Below are 17,963 nucleotides of genomic sequence, written 5' to 3' on the forward strand. Positions count from 1 at the left end.
CTATGTCAACGATTTGGATGAGAATGTACAGGGCAGGGTGAGTAAGTTTGCAGGTGACACTAAATAGATTCTAACTATCTACCCTACTTTACATACTTCTGTCAAGACACTCCTCAGCCTCCGTCGTTCCAGGGAAAGCAGGTCCAGCCTATCCAATCTCTCTCCATAACTGGTCCTCCAATCCAGGCAACATCCTGGGAACACAAAAATTGGTGGAGTCCTAGAGAGCGAAGATGGGTCTCTAAGAATACAGGCAGACGGAGAACAACTGGAAAAGTTGGGTGGAGCAGTGGCAGATAAAACTTAATCCAAACAAGTGTGAGTTTATGCACTCTAGGAAGTCAAATTCTGGTAGGACATATACAGTAAATGGCAGGTACCTCAGGAGTGTTGATATGCAGAGGAACCTTGGTGTGCAGGTCATAGCTTCCTGAAAGTGGCAACACAGATAGGTAGGGTAGTGAAGAAGACATTTAGTACACTTGCCTTCAGAACCTGAGGTCGTGAGTACAAGTGTTGGGATGTCAGGTTGCAGTTGTACAAAATGTTTGTTAGACCACAAAGTATTGTGTAAAGTTCTGGTCACCACACTGCAGGAGGGATGTGCAGAAGAGATTCACCAGGACGTTGCCGGGAATGGAGGGCTGTGGTTATAAGGAGAGATTGGATGGGCTGGGTTTGTTCTCACTAAAAGATTGGGGGCTGAGGGGTGACCTTATACAGGTTTTTAAAATTATGAGGGGCAGAGATAGGGTGGATAGTCTTTTTTCCAGGACAGGGGAGTCTAGAACTAGAGGGCACAGGGTTTTGGTGAGAGGGGAGAAATTTAAAGGAGGATCTGAAGGGTAAGTTTTTCCACACAGAGGGTGGATCGAGCTGCCAGAGGAGGTGGTGAAGGCAGATACAATTACAATGTTGAAGAGGTGTTTGGACTTGTACTTGGATAGGAAAGACAATGAAGGATAAGGACCCAACGCGGGCAAATGGAATAGGCATCACAGTCGGCAGGTACGAGGTGAGCCAGAAGGGGGTGTTTTTATACTGTACTTTTCTATGATTCTGCACTCTCTCCAGTGCAGTCACATCCTTCCAACAGTGTGGCGATCAGAACTGTACACAATACACCAAGTGTGGTCTAACCAGTGTTTAACAAAGTTGCAACAGATCTTGTAATAAAGTCCATAATAAAGTTCCAACTTCTACATTCCATTCCCCGATCTATGAAGGCAAGCATGCCACATGCCCTCCTCATCACCCTACCTACCCGTGCTGTCATTTTCAGGGAACTATGTACTTGAACCCCAAGGTTTCTTTGTTCATCAATATTCCTTAGCACTTTGTCATTTACTACAGATGTTATACCGTTATTTGATTTCCCAAAATGGATCACCTTGCACTTGTTGGAATTAAATGCCATCTGCCAATGCTCCACTCAACTTCCTATCTGATCTATATCCTGCTGTAGTCTTAGACAACCTTCCTCCCTACCTATGACAGCACCAATTTACATACCTCCTACACTCCCTTGCAGGTCACTAATGTATGTCACAAACATCGAAGGTCTCAGCACTGATCCTTGGCTCACACCATCGATCACAGTCTTCCAATCAGGAAAAACAACCCTTCGCAACCACCCTATTACTAAGCCAATTCTGGATCCACTTTGACAGCTTGCCCTAACCCGCTGGTCCCGCTTCTGTTAACTTGCCTTCTTTGTATATGTCAAGATGGCCATTTTTGCTGTCAGTCATCTGCCTGTGATATTGGCTCAGTTTTTTCCCCTCTCCATGAGCACTGCTTCACTTGCGACTTACAACATATTCTTTATCACCAAAAGTACAGCGGATCACAACATTTCTTTATCACCTGCTAATTGCCCATATTAACAACTCATTCCCAGAGCAACCCCTGCCTTAACTTTCCCCAGTTAAGAGATTTTCCCTGAAACATTAACTCCGTTTCCCTTTCCAGAGGTGTTACCAGACATGCCAAGTGTTTTGAGCACTTCTGCTTTTGGGGCAGATGAAGTACGTTGTTTGGCAGACAACTCATCCGCTTTGGTAGGAACAACAGAAAATTAATTGCTCTTAAAAATAGTGAGAAATTTATAACGGCTCCTGTGCAAAGAGACACATGCACAGAAACTGAACGTGCATTTACAGCACTAAGGAATGTCATGAGCACATTTTGTTCCAAAAGGGTTGGTGGACGAGTAAACTCAATGCAACTTTACACCATGAGGATCACTTTGCAGTTTAGATCGCTGTATTTAAAAAGGGACAGAACTTGTCTTCGATGCGATCATAGCGTTGCACAGCACAGAAACAGGTCCTTCGGCCCACCACATTCTTGTATTAATCCCATTTGCCCACATTAGGTCTGCATCCTTCTAGAGCTTGCCCATTTACCTGGCTGTCTAAATGCTTCTTAAACAGTGATTGTATCGGATTCCACCATGTCCTCTGGCAGCAGCTTCCAGATATAAACCTCTGTGCAAAAAAAAACTTTGCCCTCAGATCTCCTTTAAATCTCCTTCCTCTCGCCTTTTACCTGTGCCCTCTTGTGTCTAATATCCCTACCATGAGGGGAAAACTCTGACTATCGGAGAGGCGACACATGAGCTGATATAACCCTATCAAGTCATCCCTCAGCCTCCTTCATTCCAGGGAGAACAAACCCAGCCTGTCCAATCTCTCGCCATAACTGAAGTCCTCCAATCCTGGCAACATCCTGGGGAATCTCCCCTCTCCAGCACAATCACATCCCCCCCGGGTGACCATAACTGCACACAGTACCCCAATGTGCAATGCAGTGCAGATTCATCAGATTGATTCCTGGGAATAAGGAGATTAACTTTGAAGGACTGAATTAAATTTGCCAATATCCACTAGAGTTTGGAAGAATCACCCTATTGAGATAGACGAGGCTTTGAAAAGCTGAAACAACAAAATCTGGGACAAAGTCCTAAGTAGCCAAGCCATTAGCCTGAGGCTACGAAGAACACAAACCAGTCCTCAAATCAGAATTATTATCACTGACTTAGAAGATGTGAAATGTGTTGTTTTATGGCAACAGTACAGAGCAAAGACAAAATTACTATGGATCACAAAAATACATAAACAGTGCAAAAAAAAGTAATAAAATGGTTATAAATCTGTGGAATTTTCCATCCCAAGTGTTAGGGAAGCTTCGTCATTGAATAGAGTCTGGCACAACAAGGGAAATAGGGTTTAGGGACACAAGTTATAGAATCTAGCATATTATTGAATGAAAACAGAAAATGCCGGAAACATTGGGAGAAATAGGACTAAGCCCGTTATTCCTGCTTCCGTTACTCGCTGACGGTGAATTGGATGCCCCTAAATTACGGTGTACAATTTTCAGCTGTGTTATCATCAATGAACCAGATTACCTCCCATAAAGGCAGCAAGGAATTCATTATAACAGAACAACACAATACAACAAATTTCACAATATATGTCAGTGATAATAAACCCGATTCTGATTCAGAAAATTAAACAATTAGGTTCCAACATGAGGACCCCCAATTGAATTAATTCACTTTATGCTTGGTAATTACAGAAATCAGTTTGAGCAGAAACTTAATTGCAAACTAAACTACAGAAAACCAGCAGAAATGAGTGTAATTTGTGCCTGGATTGCTAAGTACATCCAAAGCAGAGACTCCAACCAATGATACAATTCCGGCCTGGTTCATTACCATCCTGGTCGTAACATTCAACTGTACTAAAAGGGAACATCAGCACTTTTCATCTATATCTGAGCAATGTGTAACTCCATCACCTTCATCCGTGGGGATTGACTTTGAAGAGTTTCTGCTCATATTTCTCTGACTTCGAGTTGAGACTCGATTTCGGTTAGACTGTTTGGAAATTAATTTGATGGGAATTCGCCTACGAACATCAACACCTCCGAGACATCCAGAACCATCAGTGCCTTGCAGATCTTTATCTTTGGAAATAGAAAGACATCGTCAGTAAACAGATTCCTGCGTGTGTTCAGTAGCAATGAGAAATACAAACGTGAAACAAAGTCCGGATGGAACCAAACCACACTGAGATCGGGACAGGGGCAGTGGGGCACATGGGGTGAGACAGGAGTGTGGGGGAGCTCAGGTGGGGGTCACGGGGGAGGGCTTGGGTGGGGATCAAGCAGGGATCACAGAGAGGTTGGGCGGATCAGATGGGGGTCATGGAGGAGAGACTGGGGGGGATCAGGCAGGGGTCACGGAGAGGTTGGTGGATCAGGCAGGGGTCACGGAGAGGTTGGTGGATCAGGTGGGGATCATGGAGAGGTTGGTGGATCAGGTGGGGATCATGGAGCGGTTGGTGAATCAGGCAGGGATCAGGGAGGAGAGGTTGGGGGATCAGGCAGGGGTCAGGGAGGAGAGACTGGGGGGGGATCAGGCAGGAGTCAGGGAGGAGAGACTGGGGGGGATCAGGCAGGGGTCAGGGAGGAGAGATTGGGGGATCAGGCAGGGGTCAGGGAGGAGAGGTTGGGGGAATCAGGCAGGGGTCAGGGAGGAGAGACTGGGGGGGATCAGGCAGGGGTCACGGAGAGGTTGGTGGATCAGGTGGGGGTCAGGGAGGAGAGGTTGGGGGATCAGGCAGGGATCACGGAGGGGTTGGTGAATCAGGCAGGGGTCAGGGAAGAGCGGTTGGGGGGATCAGGCAGGGATCAGGGAGGAGAGGTTGGGGGGGATCAGGCAGGGGTCACGGGGGGGGTTGGTGGATCAGGCAGGAGTCAGGGAGAAGAGGTTGGGGGATCAGGCAGGGGTCACGGGGGTCAGGCAGGGGTATCGGGAGGTCACGGGGATCAGGTGGGGGTCACTGGTGAGAGGTTGGGGCAGTGGGGGATCAGGCGGGAGTTACGGGAGGGGTTGGGGGGCACCAGCGGGTCAGCGCTGCCCGGGCTCCAGGGTCGCCGCCGCGGGCCCCGCCGACCGGCTCCAGCGGCCACACGAGGCCCGGGCCCGGTGGGCGGCCTCCCATCAGCGCCGGGCCGCGCTGCGCTACGCTCCGGCGGCGGCACCGGGCAACAGCGGGGCGTGGAGCCGGTGGGGGAGCGGGGCGGGGGAGCCGAGCGCCGGGCCCCGGGGACACACCGAGCGGCGGGCGAGCGGGCGGGCGGCCTGAGGAGGCCCCGTCACTCACCTCCCTCCTCCATCTTGGGTGAAGCATTGTGGGAAGAAGAGGGGGCGGGGCCGGTAACCCGGGCAACCGACGGAGGGGTCGGGGGGGGCGGTGGGAGAGGGGAGAGAGAGACAGAGGGGGGAGGGAGAGGGGGGGAGGGGGGGAGGGAGAGGGGGGGGGAGGGGGGGAGGGGGGGGAGGGGGGGGGAGGGAGGGGGGAGGGGGGGGGGGAGGGGGAGGGGGGGAGGGGGGGGGAGGGGGGGGGAGGGGGGGAGGGGGGGGGGAGGGGGGGGGGGAGGGGGGGGAGGGGGGGGGGAGGGGGGGGGGGGAGGGGGAGGGGGGGAGGGGGGAGGGGGGAGGGGGAGGGGGGGGGAGGGGGAGGGGGGGGGAGGGGGGAGGGGGAGGGGGGGGGAGGGGGAGGGGGAGGGGGGGAGGGAGGGGAGGGGGAGGGGGGAGAGACGGGGAGGGGGGAGGGGAGGGGGAGGGGAGAGTGAGGGGGAGGGAGGGGGAGGGGGAGGGAGGGGGAGGGGAGGGAGGGGGAGGGGAGGGAGGGAGGGAGGGGGAGGGAGAGGGAGGGAGGGAGGGAGGGGGAGGGAGAGGGAGGGAGGGAGGGAGGGGGAGGGAGAGGGAGGGAGGGAGGGGGAGGGAGAGGGAGGGAGGGGGAGGGAGAGGGAGGGAGGGGGAGGGAGAGGGAGGGAGGGAGGGGGAGGGAGAGGGAGGGAGGGAGAGGGAGGGAGGGAGGGGGAGGGAGAGGGAGGGAGGGAGGGGGAGGGAGAGGGAGGGAGGGAGGGGGAGGGAGAGGGAGGGAGGGGGAGGGAGAGGGAGGGAGGGAGGGGGAGGGAGAGGGAGGGAGGGAGGGGGGGGAGGGAGGGGGAGGGAGAGGGAGGGAGGGGGAGGGAGAGGGAGGGAGGGGGAGGGAGAGGGAGGGAGGGGGAGGGGGAGGGAGGGGGAGGGAGGGGGAGGGAGGGAGAGGGAGGGAGAGGGAGGGGGAGGGAGGGGGGGAGGGAGGGGGAGGGGGAGGGAGGGAGGGGGAGGGGGGGAGGGAGGGGGAGGGGAGGGAGGGGGGAGGGAGGGGGAGGGAGGGAGGGAGAGGGGGGAGGGAGGGAGGGAGAGGGGGGAGGGAGGGAGGGAGGGGAGAGGGGGGAGGGAGGGAGAGGGGGGGAGGGGGGGAGGGGGGGAGGGGGGAGGGAAGGAGAGGGGGGGAGGGGGAGGGGGAGGGGGGAGGGAGAGGGGGGGAGGGAGGGGGGGGAGGGGGGAGGGGGGAGGGAGAGGGGGGGAGGGAGGGGGGGGAGGGGGAGAGGGGGGAGGGAGAGGGGGGGAGGGGGAGAGGGGGGAGGGAGAGGGGAGGGAGAGGGGGGAGGGGGAGGGAGGGGGGGGAGGGGGAGAGGGGGGAGGGGGGAGGGGAGAGGGGGGAGGGGGGAGGGAGAGGGGGGGGAGGGGGGGAGGGAGAGGGGGGAGGGGGAGAGGGGGGAGGGGAGAGGGGGGGAGGGGAGAGGGGGGGAGGGGGGAGAGGGGGAGAGGGGGGAGGGGGAGAGGGGGGAGGGGGGAGGGAGAGGGGGGGAGGGGGAGAGGGGGGAGGGGGAGAGGGGGGAGGGGGGAGGGAGAGGGGGGGAGGGGGAGAGGGGAGAGGGGGGAGGGAGAGGGGGGGAGGGGGGGAGAGGGGGAGGGAGGGGGGGGGGAGGGAGGGAGAGGGGGGAGGGAGGGAGGGAGAGGGGGGAGGGAGGGAGGGAGAGGGGGGGAGGGAGGGAGGGAGAGGGGGGGGGAGGGAGAGAGGGGGGGGGGGGGGGAGGGAGAGGGGGAGGGGGAGGGGGGGAGGGAGGGAGGGGGAGGGGGGGAGGGAAGGAGAGGGGAGGGAGGGAGGGAGGGAGAGGGGGGAGGGAGAGGGGGGGAGGAGAGAGGGAGAGGGGGGGAGGAGAGAGGAGGGGGGGAGGGAGAGAGGGAGGGGGGGGGAGAGGAGGGAGGGAAGGAGGGAGGGAAGGAGGGAGAGGAGGGAGGGGGGGAGAGGAGGGAGGGAGGGGGAGAGGAGGGAGGGAGGGAGGGAGAGGAGGAGGGAGGGGAGAGGAAGGAGGGAGGGGAGGGGGGAGAGGAGGAGGGGGGAGAGGAGGGAGGGAGGGAGGGAGGGGGGAGGGAGGGAGGGGGAGGGAGAGGAGGGAGGAGGGGGGAGAGAGGAGGGAGGAGAGGAGGGAGGGAGGGGGGGAGAGGAGGGAGGGAGAGGAGGGAGGGAGGGAGGAGGGGGGAGAGGAGGGAGGGGGGAGAGGAGGGATGGAGGGAGGGGGGAGAGGAGGGAGGGAGGGGAGGGAGGGGGGAGGGAGGGAGGGGTGGAGGGGAGGGAGGGGAGAGGGGGGAGGGAGGGAGGGGGAGAGAGGGGGGGGAGAGAGGGGGGAAAGGGGGAGAGAGGGAGAGGGAGAGAGGGGGGGAGGGAGGGGGGAAATGGGGGAGAGAGGGGAGGGAGGGAGGGGGGAGAGAGGGGGGAGGGAGGGAGGGAGGGGGGAAAGGGGGAGGGGGGAGGGGGGGCGGAGGAGGGGGGAGAGGAGGGGAGGAGGGGGAGAGGAGGGGGGGAGAGGAGGGGGAGGGGGGAGAGGAGTGGGGGAGGGAGAGGAGGGAGGGAGGGGGGGAGAGGAGGGCGGGAGGGGACGGGAGGGGGAGAGGAGGGGGGGAGGGAGGGGGCAGGGGGGAGAGGAGGGGGGGAGGGAGAGGAGGGAGGGGGACAGAGGGGGAAAGGTGGGAGAGAGGGGGGAGAGAGGAGGGAGGGAGGGGGGGGTAGGGGGAGAGGGGGGAGGGTGGGAGGGAGGGAGGGGGGAGGGTGGGAGGGAGGGGAGAGGGCGAGGGAGGGGGGGAGGGGGAGAGGGGGAGGGGTAGGGGAGAGGGGGGGAGGGAGGGGAGAGGGGGAGGGGTAGGGGAGAGGGGGAGAGGAGGGGGGAGGGAGAGGGGGGAGAGAGGGGGGAGGGAGGGAGGGGGAGAGGGGGGGAGGAAGGGGGGAAAGGGAGGAGGGGGGGAGGGGGGGCGGGGAGGGGGAGAGGGAGAGGAGGGAGGGAGGGGGGAGAGGAGGGGGAGGGGAGGGGGGGAGAGGAGGGGGGAGGGAGGGGGCAGGGGGGAGAGGAGGGAGGGAGGGAGGGGGGAGAGGAGGAGGGAGGGAGGGGGAGAGGAGGGAGGGAGGGGAGGGAGGGAGGGGGGAGGGAGGGGAGGGGTGGAGGGGAGGGAGGGGAGAGGGGGGAGGGAGGGAGGGGGAGAGAGGGGGGGAGAGAGGGGGGAGGGAGGGAGGGGGGAAATGGGGAGAGAGGGGGGAGGGAGGGGGGAGAGAGGGGGGAGGGAGGGGGGAGAGAGGGGGGAGGGAGGAGGGGGGAAAGGGGGAGGAGGAGGGGGGGAGGGGGGGCGGAGGAGGCGGGAGAGGAGGGGAGGAGGGGGAGAGGAGGGGGGGAGGGGGGGGAGAGGAGGGGGGAGGGGGGAGAGGAGGGCGGGAGGGGAGGGGGGGAGGGGAGGGGGGGAGAGGAGGGAGGGAGCAGGGAGGGGGAGGGGGAGAGGAGGGGGGAGGGGAGGGGAGGGGGAGAGGAGGGGGGGAGGGAGGGGGCAGGGGGGAGAGGAGGGAGGGAGGGGGGAGAGGAGGGAGGGGGGAGAGAGGGGGGAGGGAGGGAGGGGGGAAAGGTGGGAGAGAGGGGGGAGAGAGGAGGGAGGGAGGGGGGAAAGGGGAGAGGGGAGGGGGAGAGAGGGAGGGGGAGGGGGAGGGAGAGGGGGAGGGTGGGAGGGAGGGAGATGGGGGGAGGGTGGGAGGGAGAGGGGGGAGAGGGGGAGGGAGAGGGGGGGAGGGGGAGAGGGGGAGGGTGGGAGGGAGGGGGGAGGGGGAGGGAGGGGGGAGGGAGGGGAGAGGGGGGGGAGGGAGGGGAGAGGGGGAGGGGTAGGGGAGGAGGGGAGGGAGGGGAGAGGGGGAGGGGTAGGGGAGAGAGGGGGAGAGGAGGGGGGAGGGAGAGGGGGGAGGGAGGGAGGGGGGAAAGGGGGGAGAGAGGGGGGAGGGAGGGAGGGGGAAAGGGGGGAGAGGGGTGGAGGGAGGGGGGAAAGGGGGGAGAGGGGGAGGGGGGGCAGAGGAGGGGGGAGGGGAGGGGGGGAGAGGAGGGGGGAGGGGGGGAGAGGAGGGGGGGAGGGGGGGAGAGGGGGGGGAGAGGAGGGGGGAGGAGGGGAGGGGGAGAGGGAGAGGAGGGAGGGAGGGGGGAGAGGAGGGAGGGAGGGGGGAGAGGAGGGCGGGAGGGGAGGGGGGGAGAGGAGGGAGGGAGCAGGGAGGGGGGAGGGGGAGAGGAGGGGGGAGGGGAGGGAGGGGGCAGGGGGGAGAGGAGGGAGGGAGGGAGGGGGGGAGAGGAGGGAGGGGGGAGAGAGGGGGGAAAGGGGGGAGAGGGAGAGGGAGAGGGGGAGGGAGAGGGGGGAGGGGGAGGGTGGGAGGGAGGGAGATGGGGGTGGGTGGGATGGAGAGGGAGAGGGGGGAGGGAGGGAGGAGGGAGGGAGGGGGGAGGGTGGGAGGGAGGGGGGAGGGAGGGGAGAGGGGGAGGGGTAGGGGAGAGGGGGGGAGGGAGGGGAGAGGGGGAGTGGAGGGGAGAAGAGGGAGGAGGGAGGGAGGGGGAGAGTGAGGGAGGGGGAGAGGGGGAGGGAGGGGGAGAGGGGAGAGGGTGGAGGGGGAGGGAGGAGGGGGAGGGAGGAGGTGGGGGAAGGGGGAGGGAGGTGGGGGGTAGGGGAGAGGGAGGAATGGGGAGAAGGGGATGGAGGGTGGAGGAGAAGGAGGGAGAGAGGAAGGGGAGGGAGGAACGGAGGGAGGGGGGAACGGGGGAGTAGGGTAGGAGGATGAGGGCGGAAGGAAGGGAGGGGAGGGAGGGAAAGGGGAGGGAGGGAGGGGGAAGGCGGGAGGAGGGAAGGGGAGTGGGAAGAGGAGGAGGAGGGGGAAAGGAGGGGTGAGGAGGGAAGGGGAGAGGGAGGGAGGGTGGATGAGGAGGAGGGGGAAAGGGGAGGAGGGGAGGGGGGAAGGGAGGGAAGCAGGGAGGAGGGCAGAGGGAAGGGGAGGGCGAGGAGTGGGGGGGAGGGAAAGGGGAGGGGGAGGAGGACGAGGGGAGGGGGACGAGGAGGGGGGGAAGGGAGGGGTGAGGAGGGAGGGAGAGGGGAGGGAGGGGAGAGGGGGAAGGGGGAGGGAGCGAATGCAGGGATTGGGAGGGAGGGAGGGGGTTGAGGGGGAGAAGGGGAGGGGGAGTGGGAAGGGACTGAGGGGGGAAGGGGGTTGGGGGGAGTGTCAGGGGTGGAGGGGGAGGGGGCAAGGGGATGATGAGAGGGGATGGAGGGTTGGTGAGGGAGTGGGAAGAGGGTGAGTGAGGGAGTGCGGAGAGTGGGAGGGTGGGGAGGGGGAAGGGGGTGGGGAGTGGAAGGGGAAGTGGGGAGGGGAGCGGGAGGGTGTGAGGGGGTAGGGAAGGGGGGAATGGGGTGGGGCGGAGGGGAAGGGGGAAGTGGGAGGGGAGGAGGGGGGAGGGAGGGGGAGTGGGGAAGGGAGGGGGAAGTGGGGAAGCGGAAGGTGGGAAGGAAGAAGGGGGGAAGGGGAGGTAGGGGAGCGAGGGAAGGGGAGGGGGAGGGTGATGGTTGGAGAGTGTGGAGGTCGAGGGAGGGAGGGGTTAAGATGCGGGGGGGAGGGTGAGGGAGGAAAGCGAAAGAGTCAAGGAAGTGGGGAGGGAGCGAGGGGGTCATGAGAGGGGGAGGATGAGGGGAAGAGATCGTTAGGTAGGGAGCGGGTGAGGGAGTGGAGAGTGTGAGGGAGAGAGGGGGTGGAGGGTAAGGGAGGGAGGGGAGGGGATGAATTAGGGAGAGATGGTGAGGGAGTGGGGCGAGGGGGAGGTGAGAGGAGGGGAGGTTGAGGGAGGGTGAGATGAGGAGGGAGAGGTGAGGGGGAGGGGGAGGTGATGGGGAGGAAGGTGAGAGGGTGGTGAGGGAGGAGGTAGGTGAGGGGAGAGGGAGGTGAGGGGTGGTGAGGGGAGAGGGAGGTGAGGGGGTGGTGAGGGGGAGGGTGGTGAGGGAGGAGGTGGGCGAGGGTGGTGAGGGGAGAGGGAGGTGAGGGGGTGGTGAGGGGAGGGCGTGAGCTCCCTGTCTGTGTGTTTCGCTGGCATCTGCTCTCGTTCACTGACCCCCAGTGAATACAGGCCGCATTAACCCAATCTCCCCTCACAGCCCAGCAATCGGCCTGACAAACCTTCACTGTGTCCCTGTGTGACAAGCATGGGTATGGAGACCACAACTACACACAATACCACAGCAGTAGTCTCACCAAAACCTTGTATATTCACAGTGAGACATCCTTACCTACTCAAAGCCTCTTGCAGTGAAGGCCATGATACCATTCACCTTCTAAGCTGCATCTGTCTGAAGTCTCTGCATCCTGCTGATAACTCAACCCCAGCTATCGACAACCTTGGAAATATTATATTAGGTACTTTCATCCAAGTTGTTGAAATATATTGTGGAGAGCTGTACCCATCCACTGATCCTCTGGTACACCACCATCAGTGCCTGCCACCCCCTAAAGACTCCCTTATCCTAACTCCCTGTCAGCCAGTTTACAATCCATGCCAGTATGTTACCCTCAATTCCAAGAGCTTGAAATTTCCAACTCACCTCTTAAATGGGACTTTATCAAAGGCCTTCTGAAAATTCAAATACACCAGACCCACCGGATCTTCGTTACCTATTTTACATCCCCAAAAATCTCCAGTGGGCTGGTCTAACATGAATTTCCTTTCATAAATCCATGCTGACTTTGTGTAATCCCATTGGTATTACCCAAGTGCCCAGCTATCACATCCTTTACCATGGGCTCCGGTATGTTGCCTCCTGCCGGTGTTAGAACCAGACAGCAGCTTCCTATTTTCTCTCTCCTTTTTTAACCACTGGGCTTACATTTCCATCTTTCGTTCCATATTTCTTTAAAAGTTAGCCCTTACTGACTCACTGCCAGTGCCTTTAATTTAGCTTCCCAATCCACCATTGCCAGCTCACACTACATGATTTCCCAGGTCACTTCCTTCGGATTGAATGAAACATAGAATGCATAGAACACAGAACAGTACAGCACAGGAACAGGCCCTTCCACCCACCATGTCTGTGCCAAGCATGAGGCCAAATTAAATTAATCCCTTCTGCCTGCACGTGATCCATCTCCCACCGTTCCCTGCGTATTCATGTGGCCGTCTGAAAGCCTGTTGAACACCCCTGCCGTATCTGCTTCCATCACCACCCATGGCAGCCCGTTCCAGGCACCCACCGCTCTCTGTGTGTAAAAAATCAACTTACCCCGCCGTCCCCCTTAAACTTTTCCCCTCACACTTTAAAGCTATGTCCTCTCATATTCAACATATCTACCTGAGGAAAAGATTTTGGCTGTCTACCGTATCTATGCTTCTCATAATGTTGTGGCCTAACCAATGTTTTATACAGCTGCACCATAACTTCCTGACTCTTATACTCTATGCCCCTGGTGATGAAGGCAAACATACCGTACTCTTTCTTTACAGCCCTTTCTACTTGTGTTGTGGACCAGGGAGGTGTGGACCTGGACCTCAAGATCCCTCTGTACATCACTGCTGTTAAGGGCGCTTACTGTATACTTGCCCCTTACATTTGACCTCCCAAAGTGCAACACCTCACACTTGCCCAGATTAAGCTCCATCTGCCATTTCTCTGCCCATATCTGTAACTGATGTATATCCTGCTGTATCCTTTGACAGCCTTCTGCAGACTTACTAACCCACCCATCTACATTTTTGTCCAAGTCATTTACATATATTACAAAAATCGAGGTCCCAGCACTGACCTCTGTAGAACACCACCGGTCACAGAACTCCAGCCAGAATAACACCCTACCACCACTACCCTCTGTCTTCTATGGGCAAGCCATTTCTGAATCCAAACTGCCAAATAACTGTAGATCCCACACGTCTTAATCTTCCGGATCCACCTACCATCAGGGACCTTGTCAAACATCCACGTAGACACATCCACTGCCCTACCCTCGTAGATCACCTTGATCACCTCAAAAAAGCTGAATCAAGTTAGAAAGACATGACCTGCCCCACACAAAGCCATGCTGGCTGTCCCTAATTAGCCCATGTTCTTACAAATGTGAGTAAATCCTATCCCTAAGCATCTTCTCCAAAACTGACTCCCACTGGTCGGATGTTGACCTACCCAATTAACCCAATTTACCCTCCCAAGCTCCTGCTAATGGTGCTGTAATTTGCCGTGCCCCAGTTTAATACTAGATCCAGACATATCCTTATTCATAACTATCTTAGAACTGAAGGAGTTATGACCACTGTTTCCAATATGCTCTCCCACTGAGACGTCATTTTCCTGTATAAGCCAATATTTAAGCACACCATAAACTCATGTTCCATGCCATGACTGCTAATCCTGTTTGCCCGGTCTATATATAGAGGTAAGTCCCTCCTGATTATCAGATGGCGCTAACAACATCTTGTAAAGTCCTCATCTAGAGCTCTACCCCACCCCACCATTCCCATCTGGGATCCGACGCTCAACCCCCACCCCACCCCACCATTCCCCCCTGGGAGCCAACGCTCAACCCCCACCAATGTTCTCTGGCCATTTACCTTCAGCTCTGCCCAAATTTTGTTGATTTTCAAACCCAAGGTTGTTCTTTTCTGTGGCCTTTGTCTTATGGTTTAAAATCAAGGCCACCCCTTTTCCATTTGCCTGTTGTTGACCCTTACCTCAGTCAACCAATTTAGATTAGCTAAATGATCACACAAATCCTAATTAAATCAAAACTTGCAACTTTATTGTGCCAACTTCATTAAATCAATGCAAATATCCATGTAAGGTATGTTGACCCCAATTCCTGAAAGCTATTGTTCTTTTGGTGCCAGTGCTCACCCAAATTGCTTCTCTCACTTACAGCACCGAATACGGGATCTCCCGTTGGCCAAATGATTGATCCTTCTTCCATCGATCCACTGGAGGCTGGGGGTGCTGAAGGCTCTACCTCCTCAGAGAGAGGCAGGCTCAATCGCCCTCACTGTTGTAGTGTGTCACCTTGTTCTCCAAGTCACCCTGATCTACATCACTGTCATCGTTCGTGCTCACCCCAAATGCACATCTCATTCCCCTCCGAGCTGAACTGACCTTGCAGCTTCTCTGTCTGTTTTAAACACTTGGTGTGATCAGCGCTGCTTTTCCTCTTGGCTGCCGACTTCTGCACTACATTCACAGTAGTCCGTGAGTCCTGGCACTGACCTCTCTCTCTCTACTTCCATATTCGCCTTTTTACACTCCTCTTCACCTTTTTCCTTCTCCCTCATCACATACTCACACTGAGCCTGATTGACTCATGCATCAATTCACCTGCCTCTGCTCCCACAGCATTTCATTTTCTTTCTTCCTTTTTCAATCTTTTTATTAATTTTCAAATTAATACAGATTAATACATATAACATCAGTGATTATACACGTAATACAAAGAGATCGGGAGAACAATCATGACATATATAGTCATAAGGAATAAAAAATATATTCTAGACCCCACAGTCTCTTAGCGAATATAATACAAAAAAAATCAAAAAGGGAAAGAAAAAGATTTATTGTATAAAAAAAAGAACCTCCAAATCAAAAAAAATTCTAAGTAATGAATCAAAACAAACTAAAAAAATTTCAAAAGAAAAAAAACTGGACTGATATTTCTCGATGAACAAAGAGCAATATTATGTTGTCAACTCCGCTCCTCTAAGTTCAAAGGTTATGGAAAGGGGATCTACATCATATGAAAATATTGAATAAATGGGCTCCAAATTTCCTCAAATTTAAGCGAAGGATCAACAGTACCACTCCTAATTTTCTCTAAGTTTAAACATGATCTAGTTTGAGAAAACCATTGAAATGTAGTAGGGGGTATTGGATCCTTCCATTTAAACAAAATGGATCGCTTGGCTATTAATGTGACAAAGGCAATCATACGGTTAGCGGAAGCAGATAAGTGGCCAGATTCCTTCATTGCTAGCCCAAAAATTGCAGTGATAGGGTGAGGTTGTAAGTCAATATTCAGTACAGTTAAAATAATGTTAAAAATCTTTCCAATATTCTTCCAAAAAAGGACAGGACCAAAACATTAGTGTCAGGGAAGCCACCTCCAAATTACAACTGTCACATCTAGGATTTATATGTTGATAAAAACAAGCTAATTTATCCTTAGACATATGGGTCCTGTGACCCACCTTAAACTGTACCAAAGAGTGTCTGACACATATTGAAGATGTATTAACTAAATGAAGAATTTTCTTCCATGTCTCTGTGGGTAAAAGTATCTGGAGTTCTCTTTCCCATTCATTCTTAATTTTATCAAGTGTCTCTGGACGAATTTTCATAATTAGATCATAGATTATTGCTATCAAGCCCTTCTAATAGGGATTAAAACCTAAAATGTTTTACGTAATTTCAATTTTATATGGAGTCAGAAAAGAAGGCATAGTAACTTTAAAAAAAATTCTAATCTGTAAGTATCGAAAAAAGTGTGATCTAGGCAAATTGTATTTATTAGACAACTGTTCAAAAGATAAAAAAGTTATCAATGAATAAATCACGGAAACATGTTATTCCCTCATTTTCTGTCCTTTCTCTCTCCAACTCTTCCCTGCACACACACAATTCTCCTGCCAACTTGTGTTTTTTTCTCTTCACTTCAATTATATCTTGCATCATACATCCTATCTTCACAGCCTTTTTAATCTCTTGTAATTGCTTTGATTTCTTTTCACTAACTGTCTTCTATAATGTATCTCCAGGGGTCCCAGCCCTTTCATTCTCAACCTTTCCCATCCACTCCTTGTAGTCAGGCCATTTTCTTTGTATGTAACTGTATAGGTAATCTCTCCAATTCTCCAAACCCCCTGGGTTCTTTACATCCTTCCCTTCCTTCCCCATTTTGATTTCCTAACTATGGGATGGGTTCAACTTGAAACTGCACCCTCTTTTCTTTTGAGCCCACCCAGGGACACCAAATATGTTGACCCTTACCTCGATCAATTAACTGAGATTAGGTAAATGACCACACAAATCCTAATTAATTCAAAATTTGCAACTTTATTGTCAACTTTATTATATCAATGCAAATATCCACATAAGATATGTTGACTCTGGGTCAACAATTCCTGAATGCAGTTGTTCCTTGGTACCAGTACTCACCCAAACTACCTCTCCCACTTACAACACTGAAATACGGCATCTCCTGTTGACCAAACGATTGATCCTTCTTCTCCCTGCCCTAGGCATGGGGGTCTTCCTTCTGATAGTTGGTCTCCAGAGTTCTCGCTGCTCTACCTCTGAAGTCCTTCATTTTTACTCTTTTTCCTTACCAGTTCAAAACTGTTATAGTTCGACTCTGTTGCTTTTGACTTATTGGGCTATCCTGTGTCCACTTTTCATTGGCTCTGGTCCAAGGCTACAGGTGGCTCTTCTCCCAAAAAAGGACATGCCTCTGATGTCATTCCCTTGCATTTCCCTGAATCAGGTCATTTCAAACCAGCTGCAGCCAGTTCAAGTCAGACACTGGGCTCAGGTTGTTTCAGTTCACGCACAAAGGCTTATAAGCCTACGTTGGTTCTTCTACCTTATCAAAGAGCATCCCACAATTAAATTGTTATTTGGAAATGATATCTGATTTAGCAGCTTATCAGTCGGGCCTCATTATGTCCACTTTCGATGTCTTTAATCCAGCAAGTTAGTTCAGAAAACTGGTTCACAAAATGGTGGTCACAAGAACAGTCTCACAGAACGACAGCCTCCTCGTCATAGTGAGAACAAAGACATTTGTTGTGTCTACTTGTCCACTGTCCTTGACTTGTTCCAGCTAGCAGTTCTGCAGATTTTTAATTTCTTCAGGCCAACACTGTCACTTCTAAAAGTTAAGTATGCTGGAGTATTTAATTCACAAAAATCTGCAACCACATCTCTGTAATAGCTATTCACTTCTCCTTATGCCATTAGCTTACCGCCCTTATTACAAATTTTGTCTTTTTACCAGTTGTGTCCTGCTCTGACTCTCATTGGAGGAGTACTCTGATATATGTCCCTCCAGCTTCTCATTGACCCTTTTGTTAAATGGTCCTACAGATTCATTCTGCATGGAGTAGCAGAATTTTTTCAGTCACATCCTCTGAAGCACAGGATGAACTCAAACATCCTCCCAATACAACTTTAACAAACACCTGATGCATTTGCACTCACTCACTCACTCACTCACACTTTCTATCTTCCTCAAGTGAAGTCATGAGTGGCCACACCTCATGCAGTGTTAGTAAACTCACAGGCCATTCATGCTTTAAACAGGTTCAGAAAATGTCACACTCTCTGGGGCTATTCTGCCCGGCATTAGCTCAGACTCCAAGAGGAAGGGCAGCATCTCCCTCATCTAGAAGCAGAAGGGGGAGAGGGAGGGCATCAGGAATTGGAGACCTACCTCACTGAAGAATGTGGATTACAAAATCCTGTCCAAGGTCATCATAACTGGGTCAAGTCTGCTCTGGGACAGGTGTTCCACCCAGACCAAACCTGTGCTGTACCTGGCAGAAAAATCTCCGACAGCCTTGTGTTGCTCAGGGATACCATCGCCTACGTGCAGGACATCGGGGTGGACACCTGCCTGGTCAGTTTGGACAAGGAGAAAGTCTTTGATAGGTGATCACACACGTACATGATGGACGTGGTCTCCAAAATGGCTTTTGGGGAGGGAATCAGGAATGGGATCCAACTGCTCCACACAGATCTCTGTAGTGCAGTGCAAATCAAT

The 17,963-nt window shown here is 55.3% G+C and overlaps 1 protein-coding gene across 1 annotated transcript in view; it reads right to left on the bottom strand.

Moving 5' to 3' along the window:
* The window catches only part of LOC127580399 (E3 ubiquitin-protein ligase Hakai-like), a 69,837-nt gene that overhangs the window by 29,292 nt on the left and 22,582 nt on the right, over window positions 1-17,963 (bottom strand). The window contains 1 exon segment of the mRNA XM_052033807.1: window positions 3,805-3,972. Coding sequence (XP_051889767.1) covers window positions 3,805-3,972 — 168 coding nt within the window.

Source organism: Pristis pectinata, chromosome 19 (assembly GCF_009764475.1).
Source record: "Pristis pectinata isolate sPriPec2 chromosome 19, sPriPec2.1.pri, whole genome shotgun sequence".
Taxonomy (NCBI): Eukaryota; Metazoa; Chordata; class Chondrichthyes; order Rhinopristiformes; family Pristidae; genus Pristis; species Pristis pectinata.